Source organism: Equus caballus, chromosome 10 (assembly GCF_041296265.1).
Source record: "Equus caballus isolate H_3958 breed thoroughbred chromosome 10, TB-T2T, whole genome shotgun sequence".
Taxonomy (NCBI): Eukaryota; Metazoa; Chordata; class Mammalia; order Perissodactyla; family Equidae; genus Equus; species Equus caballus.
In genome coordinates, this window is record NC_091693.1 from 26,072,333 (window position 1) to 26,096,841 (window position 24,509).

A 24,509-nucleotide genomic window follows, 5' to 3' on the forward strand; every position below is an offset into this window, starting at 1 on the left:
TGTGATAATTATTTAATAAAACTACTGGTTTTTCATCATGAATGAACAAATGCAACCTTGATAAACTTGGTAATCTGTGAGCTTTTTCTTTGAAATAACTTTTGTGTTTTAAATTTGGCAAACCTTTACGTATGCATCTATGCATCCATAGAAAATATCTGACATTGTTTTATTTGTTGTTGAGTTTTCATGTAAGTGATGTCAGACTACATCTGTGGTTCTGCAAATTGCTTTTCTCCAAGCAATGATGTGTCTTGGAGACCTTTCCGTATCAGTCCACAAAGATCTATTTTGTTCTGTAAAATGAGGATAATAACGTTACCGAACAGACGGCATCTTGGTGAGGACACAACAAGCTATCAATAAGTGTTCCAGTACCTGATTTATCAGATTCTGTGTTTAGAATGTTAACTCTGCAGGAAAGCAGGGGTGGGGAGGGGGCAAGGGCATTTCCTTCTCTAAGCAGACTTGGCAATTCACTGCCTTTTTAGGATTTCACCCCAGGCACCCCAAGTGACTGGATACTTCAAGGTTCTAGGCAAGTAGGTGAGTTTTCTCACTTCAAACATCCTTCTTTTTTCCCACAGAATAAACTGAAGAATTTTCAGTGTTAGTGAAACAACAAGGTCTTCGGCAACAAATTGCCCTTGGTTAAATCCTGACTGTGCCATTTACAAGTTGAATTTGGGCTTCTCCCAAGGAGTCTGAAGCTCCCAAATTATCACTGTTTGGAAATAACCTAAATGTCTGCCAGTTGGGATAATGACCACAATAACTAGATGCATCCACACAGTGGGATTAATTTCCTGCAGTTGTTAAAAGAATGAAGCAGCTTCTTATCCTTGTGGGATGATCTTTACTGACAAGTTTCCCTGGTTAGTGCCATACAACCCTGCCTTCTGGATTGCAGCCAATGGCCTGGAGGAGGGAACAAAGGGTCACCTGCTCATGGAGTGGCCTCATGGCAGACTCTTGCTCAGCAGGGACCCCGTGATCATGATGACTCAACTGGGAAGATCATGGGCTGCTTCCAGCCAACTGATGTGCTTGGTTCAGGTCACTCATCTTTCAATTTAATGAGTTGCCAACATTAAGACATTGGGATATTTTACATTTACAAACACTACCTTTTATTCATTCAACCCTTCAAAAGAAATTCATAGGACATCTGGTTAAAAAAATGTTCTAGGTGCTGGAGGCTCAGGGATGAATTAGAAACACATAGTCCCTACCTGCATGGAGCTTAAATTCTAGAAGATGAGTCAGACAATAAGCAAGAAAAATATATATAATGTAATGAGCTTCATCTTCTTTAGAGAATTTGGAATATCAAAACCCAGTAGGGGTCCAGCCCCGGTGGCCTCGTGGTTAAGTTCAGTGTGCTCTGCTTCAAAAGCCCACGTTCAGTTCCCAGGAGTGGACCTATACCACTCGTCTGTCAGTGGCCATGCTGTGACATGGGCTCACATACAAAAAAGAGGAAGATTGGCAACAGTTGTTAGCTCAAGGCAAATCTTCCTCAGCAAAAACAAAAAATCCCCTGTGGGCTAACAACTCTATGAAAAGAGAGAAAGTAGGTAAGAGCCGGATTATAGTGACTCTAGCTGATCAAAGAGGTCATGTCAGAGCCTCAAAGTCTCCTGCCATTTGAAGAGGTGTGGAAATCATCCTCTTAGGGGAAGGGGATATGCTTCAGGCATCCTGGGTCTCCCCTACAATGTCCAGCACATAATGAGTGCTTTATGAATGTCTGTCTCTTGAGTGATAGGAGCAGCTGTGGCTTCCCTGGCGACCAGATCTTTGGGAAGAACAAACATGTTAATTCATTCCTTCAGTCAACAATCCCAGAGTGGTTGGATTTTATGCTAGGAACTCAATTCTTGAAAACCTTGCACAATTCAAACCCCACGTAATTCAAGAATAATCCTAACAAAAGATGGTTGGCATGTCTCTTCATCAGCTGAAGTGATACTGAAATAACAAATACACTTTACAATTTACACGAGTGATCACATTCGAAAGTATGAAGTTTTGAGGGATTTTTAAATCGCAAGGCATCTTGTCATTTCAAAAACTGCCACCCAAAGCTCACAATTTCACATGTTTATAATTCAAGTTATCATAAAATATAGCCATGCTGTATTTATATAAATCTACATTAATAACCTTCTTGTGACCCCACCTTGCAACATAAAAACTAGGGCCTTACCAATAACTCGCATATACCTATGTAGCTCCTCCCTGTTTCCTTCAACCCAAGATGACCAACAGCTTGAATCCTGGGCACGTCTATAGCTTGTTTTCCTTTTTGTGTGTTATTTTCCTCAGAGATGTTTTGGAAACTCCCTGTTAATAATTCAAGTCAGGTTGTAGCCAGGTCCTGCTGTCTTAAGAGCCAAAGCTGCCTCTTAAAAATGACCCTGCAGTTTTTGCCCTCATCTGCTTTCATCCCACGCTTGCCACAGCCCAGAGAGCTTTGTTTCCAGGCAACATCAAGGCTTTTCCCAGGCGGATAGGTTTTTTGTTTTTTGTTTTTTTTTTTTTGAAAAAAAGAGGAGCGAGCGAAAGCTCTCAGTTAGTCAGACCAGAGATTCAGCACCACGGACAGCACAGACTGGAACGGTTCAGCACCGCGGACAGGTCTGGCTGAAAGGTTCAGCACCGCGGACAGTACTAGGAGCCTACTTTTACTGCTGCCTCTCTAGGTGGGTGTGCTCTTCTGAGCCGATTCCTGAGCCCACTCTCCCACCTTACCCCAGAATCTCTGAGTGCTGATATCTGAGTAATACAGGCTCTCCTAGAGTTAACCTCAGAAATTCAGGCACCAAATACTTAACATGCCCCAAGGAGAATTCTGGATTTTCTCCATGCACAAAAATACTTGATCCTACTCAAGCTGAGCGCACTCAGCTGCTCAGGCTCAAAGCTCAAAAGTCTTCCTTGATTCCTTCCTTCCTCTCACTCCTCACATCCCATCCATCAGTGAGTTCTCTCAGCTCCATCTCCAAGAGTATATCCTGAATCTGTCCACTGCTGTCTACCCTCATTGCCACCATCTAACTTCAGGCCACCAACATTTCACACTTGGCTTATTGCAACAAACTAGTCTTCCCATTGTACCTATTGCCCTCTCTAGAGCGTTCCCCACACGGCAGTTTCAGTGATGCCTTGAAAATGTATGTCAGATTATATCACACCCTTCCTCAAAACCCTTCCATGGCTTCCCAACACACCTACAATAACATTAAAAGATATTACTGTGGCTTTCAAAACCCTGAACGCCTCTCTGATCTTGTCTCCCATCACTCCCCTTCTTGCCTGACTACTCTGGCCACATTGTCTCCTTGTTGTTTCTCAGGGTCTTTGCACCTGCTCTTCTCTGGCACGGATTCTTGCATAACTGGCTCCTTTCCACTTTCCAGGTCTTAGCTAAAAATGCCACCTCTTCCAAAAGACCTCCCCTGACCACACCCATATAAAATGGTCTCACAGTTACTAGAACATTGATCTGTTTCATGTACTTCATAGAATTTAGCAAAAACTATATTTTACTTTACATTTATTAGTTTACTTGTTTGTTTCCTGTTTCCATCACTAGACTTTAAACTTCATTAAGCCATATACTTTGATTGTGTTGGTCACCCAGAACAGCATCTGCCACATAGCAAGTGTTTAATAAGTATTTGTTGAATGAGCGAATGTGTGTATGAATTCTCAGCTAGTCATGGATTCCAAAGACATGTCAACAGCACTCAATTCCTTGTACAGCAGTGGTCATAAGTGCTGGTCCAGAGTCTGAGGGCTGCATTGCAAGTTCTCAAAACCACCCTCAGGCTTGATGATTCTCTAGGAGAATTCACAGGACTCATCACACAGGCACACTCATGGCTATGATTGATTACAGTGAAAGGATATGAAGCACCATCAGCAAAGGGAAAAGTCCTGTGGGCATAACAGTCTTCACCTTTGCTGTGGTCATACGGTAACGAGAGGTTACTTCTCTGCCCCGTGACTTGCCCTGAGGCTATGGCATGAGTGAAGATGTGCTACAGTGGGGGGAGGACGAATTGCGGCCAATAATTCAACTGACCTCATCAAGCAGCAGCATCTAGCTCTGGATTTATTAATCTTGATTTTATTTCCATTTTTTTGTTATGGCACATGAACCTGGCTTTCCATTTATGAGTCTTCAAAAGTTCCATTTCCAAAGGTACTTTCAAAAAGGTTTAGAAAATGAATTCATTTAAAATGAAAACATGAGGGGCCGGCCTCATGGCCGAGTGCTTAAGTTCATGAGCTCCGCTTCAGTGGCCCAGGGTTTTGCAGGTTCGGATCCTGGGCGCAGACATGGCACCGGTCATCAGGCCATGCTGAGGCAGCATCCCACATGCCACAACTAGAAGGACCCACAACTAAAAAAAAATATACACAACTATGTATTGGGGTGCTTTGGGGAGAAAAATGAAAAAAAATCTTTAAAATGAAAACATGAGATAAATTGCTCTTTGCTTATATACAGATGTTATGTGGAAATGGAAGAAAACATCAGGTGGTATCCATTGATGCAGACGCATGGCAAAAGTTGACAATGGGATATGCAAGAGACTGAAGTTTGAGAAAGATGAGAGTAAGGCATTGGGATTCCAGACACTTTCTCCTTGCTGCTTTCTTCTCTTTCAGTAAGAAATTATCTCCTAAGAAGTCATTCAGTACCCTTCCTTCCCACCAGGACCCTGTGGAAACCCCTCAAACTTGAGTTTATTTTGAGAACAACCCTTAATTATCTGAGCTATCAGGATCACACCTGGAATTTTCCCCCATGTTGAGGACCTGGTGTTTGATAATGATAAGGGTAACACTATGACACTTCTTGAGTACTCAATCTGAATGAGGTGTGTGTATTAACTCACCTGGTGTTCACAATAATCCTATGAGGAAGGAAATATTATTGTTCCCATTTTACAGATTAGGAAACTGAGACCCAGTTAATTCACTTCCCAAAGTTGCACAGCTGGTGCATAGTGGATCTGGGTCTAGAGGTCAAACTCTCAACCTCCCCCCAACCAAGCCTCCATGATCTGGGGCATCTCTCCTCGTCTCCTGCACTAAATGTCTTGTTATCAGAGGAAGTGGCAAGGGTTGAATGAGGAGTCTTACTCTAAAATCCATCTCTCCCCTCTTCACCCTGAACTATCCTTGGAATGGCTGGAAACTCATCTTGTACACATCTAAACAAAGGAAGTTTCCCCAGTCAATTATGTGACATATATGGAAACACCTAAGAAAACCAACCTCAATCCTTCAATATTCTTGCTGTGTGTCCTCTGGACAAATCATTTAACTCTTTTATGTCTTAGTTCCCTTCTGTGTAAAATGGGGATAAGAATACCTACCACTTGGATCTGTTGGAATCAAATGAGACAATGTACATGTGATGCCTTTGCTCGTCATATTTGTTGGATAAATGACAGTTGTTTTGACTGTTTTTCTGAGTAACCAAGATTGTTCAATTGTCTATCCATTTGGAAAAGAAATTTAAATCCCTACCTCACACCATTCAAAAAATAATTCTGGAAGGTTCAAACAACTAAACACATGAATCAAGACTGTAAATTATGAGATCATAGAGGAAAGTGTGTCTATGAGAATAGGATGAAGAAGACCATAAAATAATAGTATCTTGGATTTTATCAAAATCCATCACTTCAGGCACCGTGTGAGCAAAGGGAAAAGATAAGTGAGTGACAGACCAGGAGATAACAGGCAAAGGATCAACATCCGGAACATGTAAAGAATGCCTGTAAATCAGTAAGTAAAAGCCATCCAAACCAATAAAATATAGAGAGAGTATAAATGGGCAGTTCACAAAGAAGAAACAAACCGGGTCAGCAAACACGTAATGAAATGAAAAGAAAAGAAGATTACAAAAAGAGACCATTTTCTTTCCACCTATAGCTTTATCAAAAATCTAAAAATTTGATGTAGCTTCCACGAGAGCGATTTGCCAGGTAGTCATTTCGTTGTAAAACCTGAACGACAATCGTAATAACAGTAGCCACCATTAGGCGCTATTCTAAGCACCGTACGTGTGTTAATTTCTTACCTTCACAGCAATCCCAGCAGGTGTAAGCATAATTATTCCCTCTTAGAATGGGAAACTGAGACACGGGGGTGATAAGTGACACACCCAAGGACACATGAGTGGCAAATGGCAAAGCCAGACTCTGACCCCAGGAGGTCTGGCCTCAGGGTCCCTGGGCTGCCACACTCCTGCCCCAGCTCCTTCCCTCTCCCTTCCACCCCGACTCTCCATCACGGTTATAGACTGGAGAACCACCTGGGGCATGTGAAAGTTGTTGGCCTTAAAAGGCAGGCGTCTGCAACTGGGGACATGGACATAACCTACGTGCCCATCAGCGGGGGATGGACCGCCCATCCCACTTTGACCAACATCAGGCGGACACAGCACCACACCCCCGCAACCGCAATGCGGGCAAGTGTCACTGTCGCCCCTCCGCTCCCCTTCGCCCTCCCCTGCAGGCACAGGCTCCCTGGGGCAAGGAGGACGGAAAAAGGTCTCTCACTTTCCCCTACGCCCCCCACCTCTCACCCGCAGCCTCCGCGTCTGCGCAGTCGCGGTTGCTGCGGCACCAACTCTGCAGTGCCAGGACAGGGTCTGGTTGGGGAGGGTGAGTCCTTCGAGAGACCTCCGCTGGCGGGAGGGGTCGGGGAAAAGGGACTGGGGGCGCGGGTGGTGATCGGGGACGCGCGCGTGAGTGTGAATGTGTGTGAGTGTGAGTGTGCATGGGGTGAGGGAGCAGAGGCGCTCTAGGGATGCGGGTCTGGGGAGGGGTTCTCCAAGCCCATCGGGTGGGAGAGGGCTGGGTTGGGTCTGGGTTGGGGCTGTTTCTCCGTCCAGCGCGGTCTGTCTACCCGCCCGTGGATTGCGCTTGAATTTCGGCCTCCGCGCTTGGAGCGGAGAACGACCCTGCATGGAGCGTCCACCCGTGTGTCTGCGCGCCCTGGTGGATCCGCGCGCGCTCTGGCCTTGCGGGGGTCTCGGTGTCTGTGTTCGCCCTCCCCGTGTGTTTAGCACGCTGCGTCCTTGTGCCTGCCCGTGCGTACACCTGCTCATGTGTGCCCTGTGTGTCTGTTTGGGCACGTGTGTGCCACCCTGCAATGGCCAGGAGCGCAGGCGCTGAAGTGAGGTTTTTAGCATCCCCGCCCAGCTCCGACGAGCTGCGTGGCTTTGATCAAGGGCCTTCTCTGTCTGTAAAATGGACTCAGTATCTGCCGCGGAGAACCGGGAAGAGGATTAGACTAGAAAACGGGCGCGGAGTGCTCGCAGTACCCGACATACCGGGAGCTCCTGGAAACAGTGGCTGCCCGTGTTGCTTTGCTGTTATTGTTGTGTGGTCGTTGTTGTTACTGTGTCTCCGTCCTTTTTTTTTCTCAGCGGGTGACCTGTTTGCTGTTTCACGCAGAACGCCAAAGCTGTGAGGTGTGAATTCCCTCACACACACGTCCCTGTCACACCCTGTCCTCTCTCCTCCTCCATCCACGGGGATCCAGCCTCTTCTGACCTGGACCCCATGGCTCTCCAACTGTTACCCCTCCAGCCTGCAATTTCTCCTCCTCCTTTGTCTTCTTTCCCCTCAGCCTAAACACATGATTATTTATGTCTTATATTAAAAATAAAACAATAAACAAACAGAACCCCTCCTAGTTCTCTCTCACTACCTTCTCATCAAGGCCAATATTTTTTTTTCTTGGAAACTGTTGTATATGCTCACAGCGTCCTCTCCTCACTCCTTACACACTCCCCAACCCACACTGAGATTTAAAACTGGCAGCCCCAGGGTGTAACCAGCCCCATGACCTGTGCTATGTGGCTCGCATAGTGTCTTCCTTTTAAACATTTGAAATAATTGTTGGCATTTTAAAATGCAGAAGATGTCATCTAAAAGTACAGGTTTCCAGTGTTCTCTTGAGAAATTGGAAGTTGGGAGACACTGGGCCCACGTTTTTGCGCGACAAACATTGGCTTGGCCGAATGGGGCAGCTTCTTCAGACAAGGCACCAAATCTCTCCTTTGCCACAATCCCCACTACTCCCTATTGCCTCTCCCCATACCATGCCTCAGTTGCATTTACGTTTTCCTTACAATAGAGAAGAATTTCTCTAGACCATGCTTCATTTTCACTTTCAGAAGAGTGAAAGTAAATGCCAGATTGGGGGGGGAGGCTCTTGATTTATCTTTTTATCCTATCTTATCTGTATGATCTGCTGAACACCTGGAGGCATTTGAGTTGAGACCCTTACTGCTAGTGTTTCTGTCTGCTGCTTCCTCTCTGCTCACTTATCTTCCTCCTCCAGGAGAATGGGAGCTGCTGAGGGTGTCGGATTCGTCTTCGAATCCCCGGTACTTAGCACAGATCTGGCACAAAGTTCTGGCTCAGAAACAGTTCAAAAAAGTTGTTTCCATTCAAACACTCATGGGTGGCAAATACTCACAGCGTCACGCAGGAGGTGATGTCTCAGCTCAGCCTTGAAGCAGGATTTCCAGAAGCCAACACAGAAGAGCAAGGGCATGCGAGGAAGAGGAGAAACCTTTTTGCTCCTCATTCATCAGGGACTTCCTGTGTATGAAACCCCCTGCTGTCTCAGCAGAGAGCTCACAATGACTCTGTGAGGCAGCTGCCTGTTATTATCACCACCCCACTTTACAGATGAGCAAACTGAAGCTCGGAGAGGTGAAAGCGACCTGCCCAGGTCACACAGCTAATGCGTGGGAGAGCGGAAGTTCCTGCCAGGCCCTTAACCACTCCCCATGCTGGCAGCAGTTAGCATCTTATCAACACCCGTTATTCTTTCTCCTCATTCGTGACTGTTCCCTCATTCTAGCCACCCTCACTAGCACTGACCTACGCTTTTTCCTTTAAATCACCTCCCTCTTTTTGTCCTCTAGCAATTTCATTTTATACCTGTGGTGGGAAGAATGACGGTTCCCTGAAGATGCACGTCCTCATCCCCAGCACCTGTGAATACAGTGGGGACATGGCGAGCGGGGATTAGGGTTGCAAATGAGATTAAGGTTGCTAATCAGCTGATGTGAGACGAGGAGATGATTCTGGATTATCGGTGGGGAGGGACAGTGTAATCACAAGGGTCCTTATAAGAGGAAGGGGGAGTCAGGAGGGTCAGATGTGGAGGGATGCAGTGTGAGAAAGGCTCAAGTGACCGTTGCTGGCTTTAAAGATGGAGGAAGGGGCCACGAGCCAAGGGATGCATGTCCCTCAAGAAGCTGGAAAAGGCAGGGAAATGGGTCCTCCCTTTGGCCTCCAGAAGGAACCCAGCCATGCGGACACCTTTGTTTTATTCCAGTGAGACCCATTTCAGACTTCTGACCCACAGAACTGTAGGGTAATAAATTGGCATTATCTTAAGCCACCAAAGTTGTGGTAACTTGTTGCTGCAACAATAGGAAACTAATACATACCTGAAGAGCTCTTTTAAGTCAGGACATAAAAGTCAGACATAAAAGACCTCACAATGGTGCTGACGGCCCTGCAGAACTGGGTTCAAACAGTGCAACAAAATACCGACAACATGGATCCTAGTCCCAGCCAATAAGCCTGCAAAGCAGTCAGAGAATAGAAACTTGCAAATGTCCTGGGGCTGCTCAGCCCTCAGTGTAGAATCTATTTACCACTATGCAGTCAGCTATTTCAGAGAGAGAATTGCTTTTAGGAAAAGATGCACATTTAAAAGTCAGCTTAGAAATGTTCTTATATTTTAGAAGATTTTGATTTCCAATGACATTTCTATATGATTTTCATCCCTGAACATTTTAATATTTGGAAAATAAAAAATCTAAATCTTCTTTAAAAATATATGCAATGTGCAATTCCCAAAGCAAACATTTATGTACATATATGTTGAAACTGACTTGTGCAACAAACCACAAATACAGTTACATGAAATTGAAACAGTTTGTATTTTTAGTTTTCTTTTCTAGTGAGGTCTAAAATACATGAAGTGATGTGCATGGTGTCCAGTTAAATGAAGGCAGAGCTCAGTGAATTTGCACTAATGTCCTCACCCATGGGGTCCCCATTCAGATCCAGATAGAGAAATCTCCAGCACCCCCAAGAAAGCTCCCTGTGCCCCCTCCCAGGGCCGCAGCCCATTCTGACCTCTATCAGTATAGATTCCTTTTACCTGTGCCAGGCTTTTTTTTTTAAAAAAATCAATGAAATCCTCTATATTTTCTCCTTTGTGTCTGGCTTTTTAATTCAGTCTAATGTATATGTTTTCAGATTCGTCTGTGTTGTTGCATGTTGTTCCGTTTGTTTGTTCCTTTGTTTGCCACATATTACTCCATTATATGAGTAAACTGCAGTTTACTTTTCTATTCTCTTGTTGATAGGCATCTGGGTTGCTCACATTTTTTTTTTTTTAAAGATTTTATTTTTTTCTTTTTTCTCCCCAAAGCCCCCTGGTAGATAGTTGTATATTCTTTGTTGTGGGTCCTTCTAGTTGTGGCATGTGGGACGCCGCCTCAGCGTGGCTTGATGAGCAGTGCCATGTCCGCGCCCAGGATTCGAACCAACGAAACACTGGGCCGCCTGCATCGGAGCGCGCGAACTTAACCACTCGGCCACGGGGCCAGCCCCTGGGTTGCTCACATTTTTGTTATGAATACGAGTAGCTTTGACTATGAATATGAACAGCTTTGCATTACAGATACAGCTGAGAGCAACATCCAGGTACAAGCGTTTGTGTGGATATAGCTTTTCATTTCTCTTGGGTGAGCGTCCAGGGTGCGATTGCTGGGTTCAAGGGCACGTATGTGTTCCACTCTCGTAGATGTTGCCAAATAGTTTTCAAAGTGGTTGAGCCAATATACACTCCCCCCAGCACGTGAGTCAGCTCACTTTAAAAATCTCTCTCAATTAATTTCAAAGGGAAGCTTTGTTATAAATGATAAGCCAGGTATCACTTTTTACTTTTGTTTTGTTCTTTTTACAGTTATTGAGGGTAACCATGAAAATAAACACAGGCAAAGTAAAACAATATCCTTACACCCTGGCTGGATACTTTGCCTGCCTGAGCAGGAAGAGACAGAGAGAGAGGGAGAGACAGGGAGAGATCTTAAAGGTGTATTAGCGCCATACTGAGACTTTCTCCTTGAGGTGATCCAAAGGCTCCAAAGGGTGCTGAAGAGGAGGAAACCGTCTCTCCCTGGGATTCAGTGTTGTCTAGTCCTGGGTGTGTCCAAAACCACCCCCTGCATTGTCCCAGACTGTGGCAGTTGGGAACCTGGAGGTCTTCCCATATGGAAGCATTGAAAGCATCTTGACCAGGGCAGGTCTTGAGGAGGAAGCTGGTGGGGTGGACTGGGGAGTGAGATTAGGGGACAGGAGTGGTGGGGTCAGGGGTAGAGTGGACCATAGGGGAGCAGACGAGAAGCAGAGCAGGGGCAGCATTTTCTGAGGCAAGAGCAGGTGAACTTAGTGATTGATTGGGTGTGCGCGTGAGGAGGGGGCAGGTCGACGATGATCCCTGTAGAGATTGGCGGGAAGATAGTGGAGCCCTGGTCAAGAGCGAGGGACCCAGTAGGCAGGGCATGCTGGGGATGGAGGGGAATAAGCAGAGGTATGTGGGGAAATGAGTTTAAATTTGAGTTTCGGGGCCTGTGACACCCTCCCCCCATAAGGAAGACCTACATGATGATTGGCAATGTAGAAGAAAATAACATATTCTGCATACCCATAACATATATGTTAATTTCTACTATGAAAAAGTTTTATATATACTCACAGGTACAAAGATAACACCAATGTGCCAGCATCTTTCTACTCCCCAGGCTCAGCAATCATCATCTGCTTGTTTGCTCTGACCTCCTTTTGTCTACTTCTTTTCTTTTTTTCTTTCTTTTCTTTTTTTTTTTTTTTTTTTGGTGAGGAAGATTGGCCCTGAGCAAACATCTGTGCCAATCTTCCTCTACTTTATATGTAGGATGACTCCATAGCATGATTTGATGAGCGGTGTATAGGTCCACACCCGGGACCCGAACCCACGAACCCCAGGCTGCTGAAGCAGAGTGTGTGAACTTAACCACTATGCCACTGGGCCGGCCCTGTCTATTTCTTTTTATCTCATTGCAGAAGTATTTTAAAGAAAATTTTGGGCATCACGTCAATTTACCCCTACATACTACAAAAAGATCTCTAAAAAAATAAGATGGACATTTTTGTATCTACCTATAAGGCCATTTCCATACTCAACAAAATCGATTAAAATACCTTGATATCATTGAATACCCAGACCAGAATCAAATTTCCTTGAGTGTCTTAAAAAATTTTTTTCACAGCAGCTGTCTTTGAATCTGACTCCAAACATGGTCCCATGTGCATCTGATTGTTGAGTTAACTTCTTTTTGAATCCAGAGTATCTGCCCAGTGGTTTTAAAATCTGATATAACAATTTCTATTTGTATAAACCTAAGCAAAGAAGAAAACCCTTACAAAGCTTTTTCTTTCACATCAAGAGAATTTACTCCTTAAAATAAATCACTGTTCACAAGGGCAGTCAGTGGGTTATATCATGCAAGGTTGGTAACACATACTATATCCTAGAACAAGAACATAAAGCTAGCTTTTGAGTCTCAAGGTAAAGGGTTACATAATCCTAGGTCATTTTAGTTCAGATAGCTTCTTGCAAACAATCTCCTGAATTTCAGGTTGACAAGATATAGAATGAGAATATTAAAGAATATTTAAATTAGATTTTTTAACCCCTACCTGGCAAATTCTGCTTCTTTTTCTTTCTTTCTTTTTTTTTTTTTTATGACAACAGAAGAAAGTCGGCGCTGCAGGGGGCTGGTGGGAACACTAGGGTCACGTTGCAGCCAGAGGGATTCTTGGGGTCCTCTCTCTTCCTAAAAACTTCTGATTATATCCTTCATGGCTTGGAACGAGTGTGTGTGAGTGCACACTACCCTCTGGCCCTCATCTTGAAACTCCTTATTCTTGTTCCACTTGTCTTAGAGCACTTGTCACTATTTGACAGGCTATCTGTCCCTCTCCTCCCACTAGAATGTAAGCCCCCATCAGGGTAGGGAGCTTCTTTTTTTCAAGATTGTTCCTGAGCTAACATCTGTTGCCAATCTTTTTTTTTTTTCTTCTTCTTCTTCTTCTCCCTAAACCCCCCCAGTACATAGTTGTATACTATAGTTGTGAGTGCCTCTGGTTGTGCTATGTGGGATGCCACCTCACCATGGCTTGATGAGCGATGCCATGTCTGCGCCCAGGATCTGAACCCACAAAACCCTGGGCCACCAAAGTGGAGCGTGTGAACTTAACCACTCAGCCGCGGGGCCGGCCCCCAGGGAGCTTTGTTTTGATCACTGCTGTATCTCTGGCACCTAGAAATCATGTCCGGCACACAGCTGGCACTCTGTAAATATTTGTTGAGTGACTAAATGCCTGTCAGTCCTCAGGTTCTGACTCCTGTTTTCCGGGGAAGCCGGCAGGACCCTGGAACGGGTGGAGAAGAAGACGTCTGCCTTGGAAGTTCCACCTCCTGGGGAGATGCAGAATCTCAGGCCTGAGCAACTGCGGGGGCTGCTGGAGCCCGAGAGGACCAAGACGCTGCTGCCTCGGGAGAACAGGGCCTGGGAGAAGCGCGCCTCCATCACCAAAGACTGGGTGGCCGTGGAGGTTGGGGCCTCCAGCTGTGACACTGACGAGAAAGGTGAGGGGGGCAGGGGTCCCATGGGAGGTGGGGGAGAAGGTCGTGTCAGAGCCTAGGGAAAGATACAACATTCCTTCCTTCACTCATTCATTCAACAAATATGTATGGAGCCCTGTGTCAGTCAGCTTTTGCTGTGCAACAAGTCACCCCAAAACTTAGTGGCTTAAAGCAACAGTCACTTCTCCACTCATGATTCTACAGGTCAGCAATGTGACGTGGCCTCAGGGGACAATTCTCCTGCCGCATTTGCCTGCGTTTGCTCATATGAGCCACATTGCAGCCACAGTGAGCCAGCAGGGCAGCTGGTTGGTCTAAGATGACCTTACTTGCATGTCTGGCTGGTGTCGGCTGCTGGCTGGCTTGATGGTGCTGATGACAGGCCAGGGGTCCCCAGCAAGCTAGCCCAGGCTTATTCTCACAGGGGGAGGTTGCAGAGTTCTTACAAGCAGCAAGAGAGAGAAAGTCCCAAATCACTTTGTTAGCCTCTACTGGCAACCCAAATGCTCAGGGCCATTGGTCAAAGTAAGCCACGTGGTCAAGCTGAGACTGAGTGAGGGAGGGGGTTGCCCAAGGGTGTGGACATAGGGAGTGATGAACAAGTTGGAGGCCATTTGGGGCAAAAAGCTACCACAAGCACCTACTATGTGCCGAGGGCCAGGGATCTAACAGTGAACAAGATGGCCCTAGTGGAGCTCAGAGTTTAGTGGAGAAAACAGGCAATTAACAAGTTGAGAAATGAAAAGAAACGTATGTCCGATGAGAGCTATGAAGACAGTAAAACAGGAGGATGAATGCAGAGTGACTTAAGTGTGGTCAGGGAAGGTGAGAGAAGCAGGAGAGTGTGTGACTTGTTCCAAGAGCTGGGGACAGCATCATGTAGCCAGAGCTACACATTCAATGACCCCGCAGTGGCGGCAAGCTTGCTGTGATCGAGGAGAGAGTGGCGAATGGAGCCAGAGAGGACAGGGAAAAAAGGTAGACATCAGCCGGGGCCAGTGATAGGGCATCTTGCAGACCGCGGTTAGGAGTTTGTATGGTACTTGAATATTAGGAAGGTTTTGAAGAGGAGAAAGACAGATCTCATTTGTATTTCAAAAAGATCCTTCTAAATGAGTGGTTCTCAACTGGGGGCAATGTTACACCTCCCCTCCCTGCTCCTCTCCTGGGGATTTTTGGCCAAGCCTGGAGACAGTTGAAGTTGTCATATCCAGGAAGATGCTCCTGCCATCTAGTGGGTAGAGGCCAGCAATGCTGCTAGACATCCTACAATACACAGGACAGACCCCCCACCACAAGGAATTACGCAGCCCCAAATGTTACTAGCACCGAGGTTGGGAACCACTGAGTCCAGCTGCAGTGAGAATGAATTGCAGGGTTAGGAGGTCAAGGGTGGAAGCTGGGAGCCCAGTTAGGAGACTCCTGCAACTGTCTAGGAGAGAGATGACCCAGCTGGGTGTGGTAGTGGTGGACACAAGATAAGAGGAGAGATTCAGGACACATTCGCTAGGGAGAATCAGAGTTCTTGCTGATGGATGTGGGGGAGGGGAGGACAAGATAGACGTCAAGGATGACTCCTGGTGTTTTGACACAAACAGCTGGACAAAGGGTGGTGCCATTTGCTGATGTGTGGACACCTGAAAGACAGTAGTGGGGGCTGGACCTTCTACAAGGTCGGGGTCCTTCTTTCTTCCACAGGAGATAAGCAGGTCTGGAGCAGAGGCATGGGTAATCTGGATGCCAGCTCTGGCTGTGAGGAGGAGGTTTGGGGGCTCCTAGCAGGGCCTGGGTGCAGGAAGGGTGGGAAATGCTGATCTTTGGCCTGACCTCCCAGTTCTACTGGGTTTAGGAGTGAGAAGGATGCCGAAGTTTGAATGTGGGGAGATTTCTCCACCGGTGGCTGAAGCTGAGGAAGTCTCCATCAGCCCTCCATCTTCCCGGTTTAATTCTGTGGTTTTTTCTTTTGCTCCCTCACTTAGTTTTTGCTGGAAGCCTACAGAGGAGGAACTATTTTACCCATTTGACAGTGGAAGGAACAGAGGCTCAGGTGGTGGGGCACATCAGGTGACCCACTTGAAGTCTTCCTGGTACTCAGTGATAGAAACGGGATCAGAATTCAGATCTCGTATTCTTTCCACCCCCGTGAACCACATAGGCTAGAATGTGTGTGTGTGTGTGATAGGATATAGCAGAAAAGGGATAGGATGCCAGGTGGGAAGAGCAAGCAGAGTCCGCCCCAGCTGGCCTGGTCACTCACTCATGGCTCCTTTCTCCTCCACGCCCCCACCCAGACCTGTCTTCTCAAGAGACTGGGCGTCCCCAGGAGTGGAGCTCCTTGGAGGAAGACGATGAGTCAGAGGGCTCCCAGGTAAGTTGGGGGTTCTTTCCTCTTTTGCAAATGCTCTGCCCTGCAGATCTCAGTGGGTTGTCACATTCCCTTCCTCAGCATGGGATTTTCCTGTCCCACAAAATTCTGTTCAGGTTTGTGAGCCCCAAAGGATCTCCCATGGGAAATAGGACCTATTCGTATTTAGTCAGACACAGAATGAAGGGTCTCCATGTGGTGTATGTAACTCCATCCACATATACCCTCAAACTCTTAATTTATCATAAATTAATCATTCATTCATATGTCCACTCATTCATCCACCCAACTTTCATTTGCCTACTCATCCACATACCCATTCCATCCACACCTCCATCCATCCATCCATCCATGCACTTCATCTGTCTACCCACTTATCCATCTACCCATTGGCCCTCCCGTCCACTCACCCTCCCATTTATCCACTCACCCCTCCATCCACTCATCCATCCTTCTACTCCTCAAACATCCACCAACCATTCATTCATCTGTCTGCTCATTCATCTACCTAAACTTTCATTTGCATAATCATCCATATACCCATCCTATCCATCCATTTATTCAGTTATCTATATGCGTATTCATCCACTCATGCATTCATATGCAATCAGTTCATCCATTCAGCCCACCCACTCACCCATCCGTCTATCCACTCATCTATCCACCCTCCCATCCATCCATTTACTCCCTATTGGCCATAGTAAAGATTTGGCTGCTATTCACGCACCTGTATGCCTACTCATCCCTTCATCCACCTCTATCCAACCCCCCATCAACCCATCTGCCAGCCCATTTATTGATCCATCCATCAATGCACCACTAGTCCATCCACTTAACCATCATCCATCCATATATCCATCCATTCACTAACTACCTACTAGGTTTTAATCCAAATACTATGAGTAAAACCAAACAGAATTATCAAGCACATTCCTTGCATTTAGAGACCTACTGTTTTCTCTTGAGGGTAGAAGGCATCAATATGTGAAATAACAACAGTGGTTCTTTTATTTATAAATTTATCTATGTATCAGAAAAATCACATAACTGCTCTCAGCAGCACAGGAGGATCATATGTCAGAAATACAACTCAAGTTGGTTTAAGCCAGAAAAGATGTTTATTCACTCAGTGGGGGAAGGGAGGCAAACCATGACAGTGCAGAAATGAGTGCTCATGGCTGTGGGATGGCTCAAAGGGGAAGAAGTTAACTCTGTGGGCCAAGAGGCTTCTTCTAGACTGTTCCAGAGAGAAGGAGACAACAGACTTGGGATTTTAGGGATGAGCAAAAATTCCCCAAACAGAGCAGGAGAGGAAACATCATATTTTCTGCCTGTCAAGTGAAAGGAACAGCATGTACAAAGGCATGGAAACATGACATAGCAAGGCACATTTGCAGGAACGTTGGAGTTAAGGGGAGGGCAGTGGGAGATGTGGGTGAAAATCTGGCTGGGAGGAGATCATTCATTCATTCCACAACCATTTTTTGAGCCCCACTCCATACCAGGCAGTGTTCAAGGCACTGAGGGTAAATAGTGAATGGGGTAGAAATGGTGCCTTCCTTCACTTGGCTTACTGTCACTGATGTTGACTGAAATAAGCAAAATAAGTAGCTAAACTATAAATTACACTGGATGGGAATAAGTGCCATGGAGAAAAACAGAGGAGGAAGGGGTTTCAGGAGTACAGAGTAGGGTGGGTGTTACTATTTTAAGAAGACTGTCAGGGGAGTCCCTCTGAAAGGAAGATATTGGAGTAAAGATGTGAAGGAGGTGGAGGAGTGAGACTGGCAGACATCTAGAGGGAGGAGGTTCTGGGCAGAGGGGCAAAGCAGGTGCAAACGCCCCGAGGCAGGAGTGTGGCTGGCACATGTGAGGAAAGAAGGGGGGTTAGTGTGGCTGGAGAAGAGGGGGAGAGAGAAGTTGGAGACGACGTCATGGAGGTGACGATAGAGTACGACGTAGGGTCTTGTCTACCATGGTAGAAATTTGGCTTTTACTCTGAGTAGGGTGGGAGCTGTAGGAGCGCTCTGGACAGGGGAGTGATGTATTTCAACTTACATTTCAACAGGACCCCTCTGGCTGCCGAATTCATGTCATGGAGGTTGGGTGTGTCTCGTAGGCGGTGGAGGCCATTGAAGGGATCTGAGGATCTACAGAAACCGTAGCCCATGTGGAAAGAAAGGGGTTGGATGAGGCGGAGGGAAAGGGAAGGTGTAGGAGCCGATCAGGAAACTCCAGTTAGGAAAAAAATGGGTGAGAATGATGCAGATGAGAGCCTCCACTCACCTCGTGCGTGTTAGGAGCCTGACGCAATTCTAAGGTCTTCTCATTATTGACTCCTTTATTAACCGACAGTCACTAACTCTCATTATTAGCTCATGAGCCCTGTGAGGTTATTAGCATGGTCTCCCTCCCTTTTAGATAAGGAAACTCGAGCAGGGGGAGGTGCCTAGAGGCCTCTGTGACATCATTCATTCATTCACTCATTCAGCCCATCCCGGCTCATTCAACCACCATTGATGGAAGACACACTTGGGTGGGGCGAGGGCGCCCCTCATGGTCAGATGCTGACCCAGCTGAGCTTTCTGCATGGCCAGAGCCTCCTCCTTTCTGCAGGTGGCACCCTTCCAAAAAAGAAAGCACATCAGGCCATCCGGGACCAGAGACCTTTCATAATAATAATCGCCAGGCCCCACAGCCCTCACCACGTGGCTACCTCAATTTATTTGATTCTCTTAACAGTTCTTGAGGTAGGATCTGTCCTGATCCCATTTTACAAATGGGGAAACTAAGGCACGGAGAGGTAAAGTAACTTTCCCTAGGTCACTCAGCTTGTGCGTGGTAGAGCTGGGATCTGAATCCAGTATGTCTCTTAACCACTAAGATATCCCAAGAGAGGACTGAGGGTGAGGGATGAGGGCCTCTCCCCATCCCGCTAGTCAGCGGAGTCCCTCCACCTCTCACCAGGAGGAGTGAGTGAATGAGTGGAGTTACTTTTCTGACATTCTCAAGAGGGCAGAAGTTCCCCCTCTGTGGCCCCACAGGAAATCAGGGAGCAGGAAATAGTCCCATCACTCTCATCCCATAAGATACCAGCATGTGTCACAAATGTAAACCTTGTTTAAGTGTATGAGATAAAAAAGAAATACCAACACCCAGAAATGACCCTGGTAAAAGCTGCTGTACAGGCAGAAGTGTCTACAGCATTAAAATCGAGATAGGCACGACCTTTGCGGTGGCTTAGATGAGGGAGGGAGGGAGGGAACATGAGAGGGGGGATCTTGGGGTGCTAGTCACGAGCTGCTTCTTGTTCTGGGTGTTGGTTACATGGGGCATTCCCTCTCTGAAGGTTCATCAAGCTGTACACTTAGGATGTGTGCAATTTGCCCTTTGCATGTTATACTTCTACAGAATGTTTTCTAAAGCTGCCCTATATTCTTCAGGCGTATTTTTCCTAGAAGCTGAGACCGAGCTGGGATTTTTGTGCAAGGCATTTATTGAGGGAGTGTGCTCTCGGGTGAACCTGTCGGGGGTGAGGGAGGCTGGAAAGGGGAGAAGGAGTGAGGCAAATATATGGGTTTAACTGCAGTCCCGCCTCAGCCTGATCCCACATAAGCTCTGGAGTGTGACTAGCACCGCAGTCCTCCTCTGAGCCAATGGGGAGGCCTTTTACGCCACACCGCTGGTTGTGGATGTGAGTGTTACAGCCTAGGAAATTCTCCAAGGAGGGGGCTCCCGTTAGCAAAAGGCATTTCTTAGAAGAAGGGGGCCACCACAGACATAAGCACAGACCATGGAGCTGGCAGCCAATAGCCACAGCAGCCGGGGGAGACACAGAGGAGAACCAAGTGAGGGACTGACGGGTCTCTGACATGCGGAGTGCTGTGTGTGTAAAATTTGGGGGTTTCAGATGACCTGTACTTATGACATTTCCTTAACTTTATACTCTGCTTTTTAAAATTGAGGCATAGGCATTTCCAATAAACTGCACAGGTCAGTGAGTGTTGACACACATACGTGCCCGTGTAACCAACACCCTGATCAAGCTGCTGAGCGCTGCTGTCAGCCTCGACAATTCCCTCATCTTTCTTTCCAGTCTCTCTCCCTCCCCTGCCCTGGAGACAACTGCATTCTAATTTCTGCTCACAGAGATTAGTTTTGCCTGTTGTTGAACTTCACCTAAATAGAATCCTACGGCAAACTACGTGTATTTCCTAACCTGCCCCCCAAAGGAGAATATAGCAAAATTATTATTCTGCCATTTGGTGTTTTCACCAATATATTCTGGATAGCTTTCCATATGGATATATGTTGATCACTTTCATTCTTTTTTAAATTTACTTTTTACAGCCGCTGAATATTCTATAGTATGGTTCTTCACCCATGTCCTCAGCTGGTGAACTGTTAGGTTGTCATTGTTGCTGTCGCCACAGGAGAATGAATATTTGTCCAGTTGGCCTAATTTTCTGTAGCATGGATTATGAGGAACTTCATAGAAACCCACATTCTCTGGTCCTACCCGAGAGCCACCGAATCAGAGACTCCAAGAGTGGAGCCCAAGATACTTGAAAAACCCTCCAGAGGTTTTGGATGCTCTGCCAGGCTTGGGAGCTGCTGATGTGGGTTCTTCCCTCCAGGACGTGAAAGGGAGGTTTGAAATGAGATGGCATCCACAGCGGAGAGCAGGCTAGAGGGAGGAATTGGTTCTTTTCCAAAGACTGGAGACGTGAATTCCATCCATGATTTGTAATATGCTCCAGCATCTTGTAGTATGTGTCCCTCCATTTCTCTTCTTTTACAGGATTTTTTTTAGGTTCACCACTGCCTAGTTTTCCAGATAACTCATTATGTCATGTCCATTCCCAAAATCTCCACGATGTTTTAATAGCAATTGCACTAAACTCAATGTTAATTTGGAGAATTGCCACTGTTAAAAGTTTGTCTTCCCACCCTTCATCATGGTATGGCTTTCTATTCATTCATTCGACAAATATTTACAAGCTTATACTCTGTGTCAGGCACGGGGATACAGCCATGAGCAAACCAAAGTCTTTGCCCTCCTCGGGCCAGGAGAAAACAAAAGTTGAGTAAGGGCCAGGGGTAGTGCTGGGGTCTTCTGGGGGAAGGTGTCGGGGTGTGCTGTTCTAAATAGAGTAGTGTGTGAAGGGTTTTCTAAGGAACTGATGTTTAAACTGAGAGAGGGAAGATATGATGGACAAAGCCTTGAGGATATCTGGGGGGAAAGGCGTTCCAGGCAGGCAGAGGAATCCGTAATGCAAAGGCTTGGAGGTGAGAGTGGCTGGGGCAGAGCGAGCTCAGCCTTTGGAAGGAACACCATGGCTGACCCACGGAGAGGAAGCTGGGGGTGGCAGTAGCATTGAGATGAGAAATAAGGATGGTGGTGGCTTTGACCAGGGTGGTGATAGTGGAGAGGCTGGAAAGGCTCAGCTGCTGGATGTATTTTGAAGATACAAAGCATTTGCTGATACGGGTGTTGAGAGAGAGGAGTCAAGGAGCCACAGCTGGAGGCCTGGAAGGGCCTGGGGAGAGACATGGGGAAACTGAACGAGGAGCTTTTTTTGGGTGGGAGATTCCAGGCACGTAAAGTTTAAGATGCCCAGCAGCTATCCAAGTGGAGACAGCAAGCAGATAGTGAAATTTACAATTCAAGAATTCAGGAGAGGGGTTGGGTCAAGAAATACACACACACACACACACACACACACACACACACGAGAGTCATCGGAGGATATGTGGTATTTAAAACTGGAAGACTATATATCATTTTGAAATCACATCTACCATTGTTCTGATATTTCCTCTTCTAGGTCATAGGTCTATTTCTGACTTCATATTATATCTGGTCACTTCATTGTAGTTTTTAATTCAAATAGCTTTTCAGTTGAAGTGCTGTTTCATTCCCGGTCCTATAATCCGGATCATTTTCCTGCAGGTAACAATGGCGGCCCCTCCCTTCCCCGTATTTACACTTTTTCTTCTTTTTTCTATTTCAGGGCTTTGTGGAGTGGCCAAAAGCTCCACAGCAAACGACCATCGTCTTGGTTGTATGTGTCCTTTTTTTGTTCCTGGTTTTAACGGGAATGCCTATGATGTTTCACATTTAACTATAATGGTGGCTATTGTGTCAAAATAGATGCCCAGTGTCATGTTGGGGAAGTATCCTGGTTAAAATTCAGGAATGGGTATTGGATATTATCAAATGCCCTTTAAAACATCCATCAAGATGATTTTTATTTTGTATTTAACCTTTGGCGTGAGGTTTTGTATTACCATATTTCATGGAACTTAAGACACCATCGATTGGAAAACACCTATTATTTTATATACCACTGAGAAAGTAAAAGACGCTACTTAATTGTAAGATGTTACCAACTATAAGATGCATCCTGACCTGCCTTCAGAGAAGGAGAAAAAAACGTGCAATTTAGGATGGATGAAATCTGGTAGATTCTTCATTTCAAGTCATCTTTGCATTCTTAGGATTGTCGTGCACCAGTCCTTTCAGATACTGAATTCTGTTTCTTGATATTTTGTGTAGGATTCTCGCCTCTATTTTCATATGCAAGATTGGTGCTATCTTTGTCAAGTTTTGGTATCATGGCTAAGCTCGCATCTTAGAAGGACTTGAGTAACTTTTATCCTTTTCTATGCTTTTGAATAGATTCTCTAGCTTGAGAAGCATCAACTCCTTGACATTTTGAAAGAATTTACCAGTAATCAGGTCCTATATGGAGGGGAAGTTTCAGCTAATTCTTGCATGGCTTTCTCAGTTTCTTTCCATGTTATCAGCTTATTAATATTTTTCATTTCATTAATTTTGATGATTTATAGTGTTCTTTTATCCTCTAGAATATTCTTTTTATTGATCTTTTCAGATTATTAGCTTAATTATGCATACTATTTTATAATTAAACAAAATATCCTCTTTATTTTGTCCTATCGTTCCTTTCGACTTTTGTTTGTGGTTTACCCATTATTAGATTTGTCAAATGTTTATCTATTTTATTATTATTTTTCTGAAGAGCCAGCATTCAGATTAATTTACGTCCATTATTTCTCTAGTTTGTAATCTGTTTTCCTTTAGTGTAGACTGGTTATTTTTTAGTTATTTCTTACTTGTCTCAATTTTTAAGTTGAGTACTTAATCGATTTATATTCTCTTTTCTACAAAATTATTTGCAATAACAGTATAGTTAATAGATAAATGTACTTCTGGCTATAGCCTTGTGCACATCTTTACGTTTGATAGTTCATGTTCTTGTTTATGTTGTTGTCCAAATACTATATTGTACTGTTTCTAAAGAGTGCTTGGAAACTCAGCGATCCGGTTTATTTAAAAAGTTTTCTTTTCTTTACTGCACTGTGAACAGAGAATGTGGCCTATAATATATCTGCTTCCAAAACCTTTTTAAAAGCTTTTATTGTGGACTAGAACATGTCCTGTGTTTGCACTTGTTTCATAGACATTTGAGATGAATATGTATTTTCTGTCTGTAGAATTCAAAACTCTACATGTCCATTAATCATCTCACTCATGTCAATTATGTTGCTCAGATTCCTGTGTTTTTTAATTTTGGCCTACCCTGTTTGTCAAAACCCAGTAAGCTTACGTGAAAATCTGTGAGTGCAATTGTTTGTCAATATATTTTTATAATCCTTGCTTTACATATTCCCTACTGTGTAACTTGATGCATATAAGGACAGTACTGTTATGTCTTTGCGATCAAATAACATATGTAAACACCAAGCACAGTGCCAGGTATAGAGTGGCACTCAATAAATGTTGGTTAAAACCTGATTCTGAATCCTTTGTCAAATATAAAATGATCGTCTTTAACCAATTTAATCCTTTTCCTTAAATTTTACCGTCTCATACTGGTTGATATTTCCATCCTGCTCTTTTAAAATTCCTCTGTGTGCATATCTTTTTAGACTCTTTGTGTCATTTTGTTTTAATAGGACTTACCATGGCCCCTCCTGAGTTTGCTGGAGAAGTGAGGGCAGGGCAAAATAGGGGATTGTCTCTTTCTCCATCCTCACTCGGGCTGATTGCATCCAACAAGCCACAACTGGCCCTTCAAAGAGAGGAATACAAGCCTCAGCTGTTACATTTGTTAGGCTTTTATCAGTTGCAAATAAGAGAAGCTCAATTCAAATAAGCAAAGAGGTTAATTGTTGGTTCATGTTACACCAAAGTTTGGGATGAAATTGGCTTAATTTATGGCTGGTTCCCGGTCCTCTCCATTGACCTCACAGTTACACTCCCTTTTGGGGGTGATGTCCCTCTCCTCCACATGGCTGGGGGGATGCTGACCACCACCCCATGATCACCTCTTCCACGTGGCAAAGTGGAACTCAGGGCAGAGTC

The 24,509-nt window shown here is 45.3% G+C and overlaps 1 protein-coding gene and 1 long non-coding RNA gene across 7 annotated transcripts in view; one reads left to right on the top strand and one right to left on the bottom strand.

Annotated features, from left to right (window-relative positions):
* Positions 1-23,939, top strand: part of SMIM17 (small integral membrane protein 17) — a 29,426-nt gene extending 5,487 nt beyond the window's left edge. For 2 of the 6 annotated variants that reach the window (XM_070224968.1, XM_070224969.1), the window contains exons 3-5: positions 13,498-13,758; positions 16,047-16,123; positions 22,135-23,939. In XM_070224968.1, coding sequence (XP_070081069.1) covers positions 13,596-13,758; positions 16,047-16,123; positions 22,135-22,245 — 351 coding nt within the window. In that variant the 5' untranslated portion in view covers positions 13,498-13,595 and the 3' untranslated portion in view covers positions 22,246-23,939. Of the gene's footprint in view, positions 1-6,478; positions 6,690-13,497; positions 13,759-16,046; positions 16,124-22,134 lie in introns of those variants that run through there. The other 4 variants (XM_070224970.1, XM_070224971.1, XM_014731067.3 and 1 more) reach the window with 3 other exon arrangements.
* On the bottom strand, positions 17,220-18,531 carry LOC111775462 (uncharacterized). The gene is made up of 3 exons (XR_002811165.2): positions 18,407-18,531; positions 18,179-18,270; positions 17,220-17,451 (listed from the first exon to the last, which is right to left on the bottom strand). It is a non-coding gene; the product is annotated as an uncharacterized lncRNA (long non-coding RNA).
* Positions 23,940-24,509: the final 570 nt, after the last annotated feature.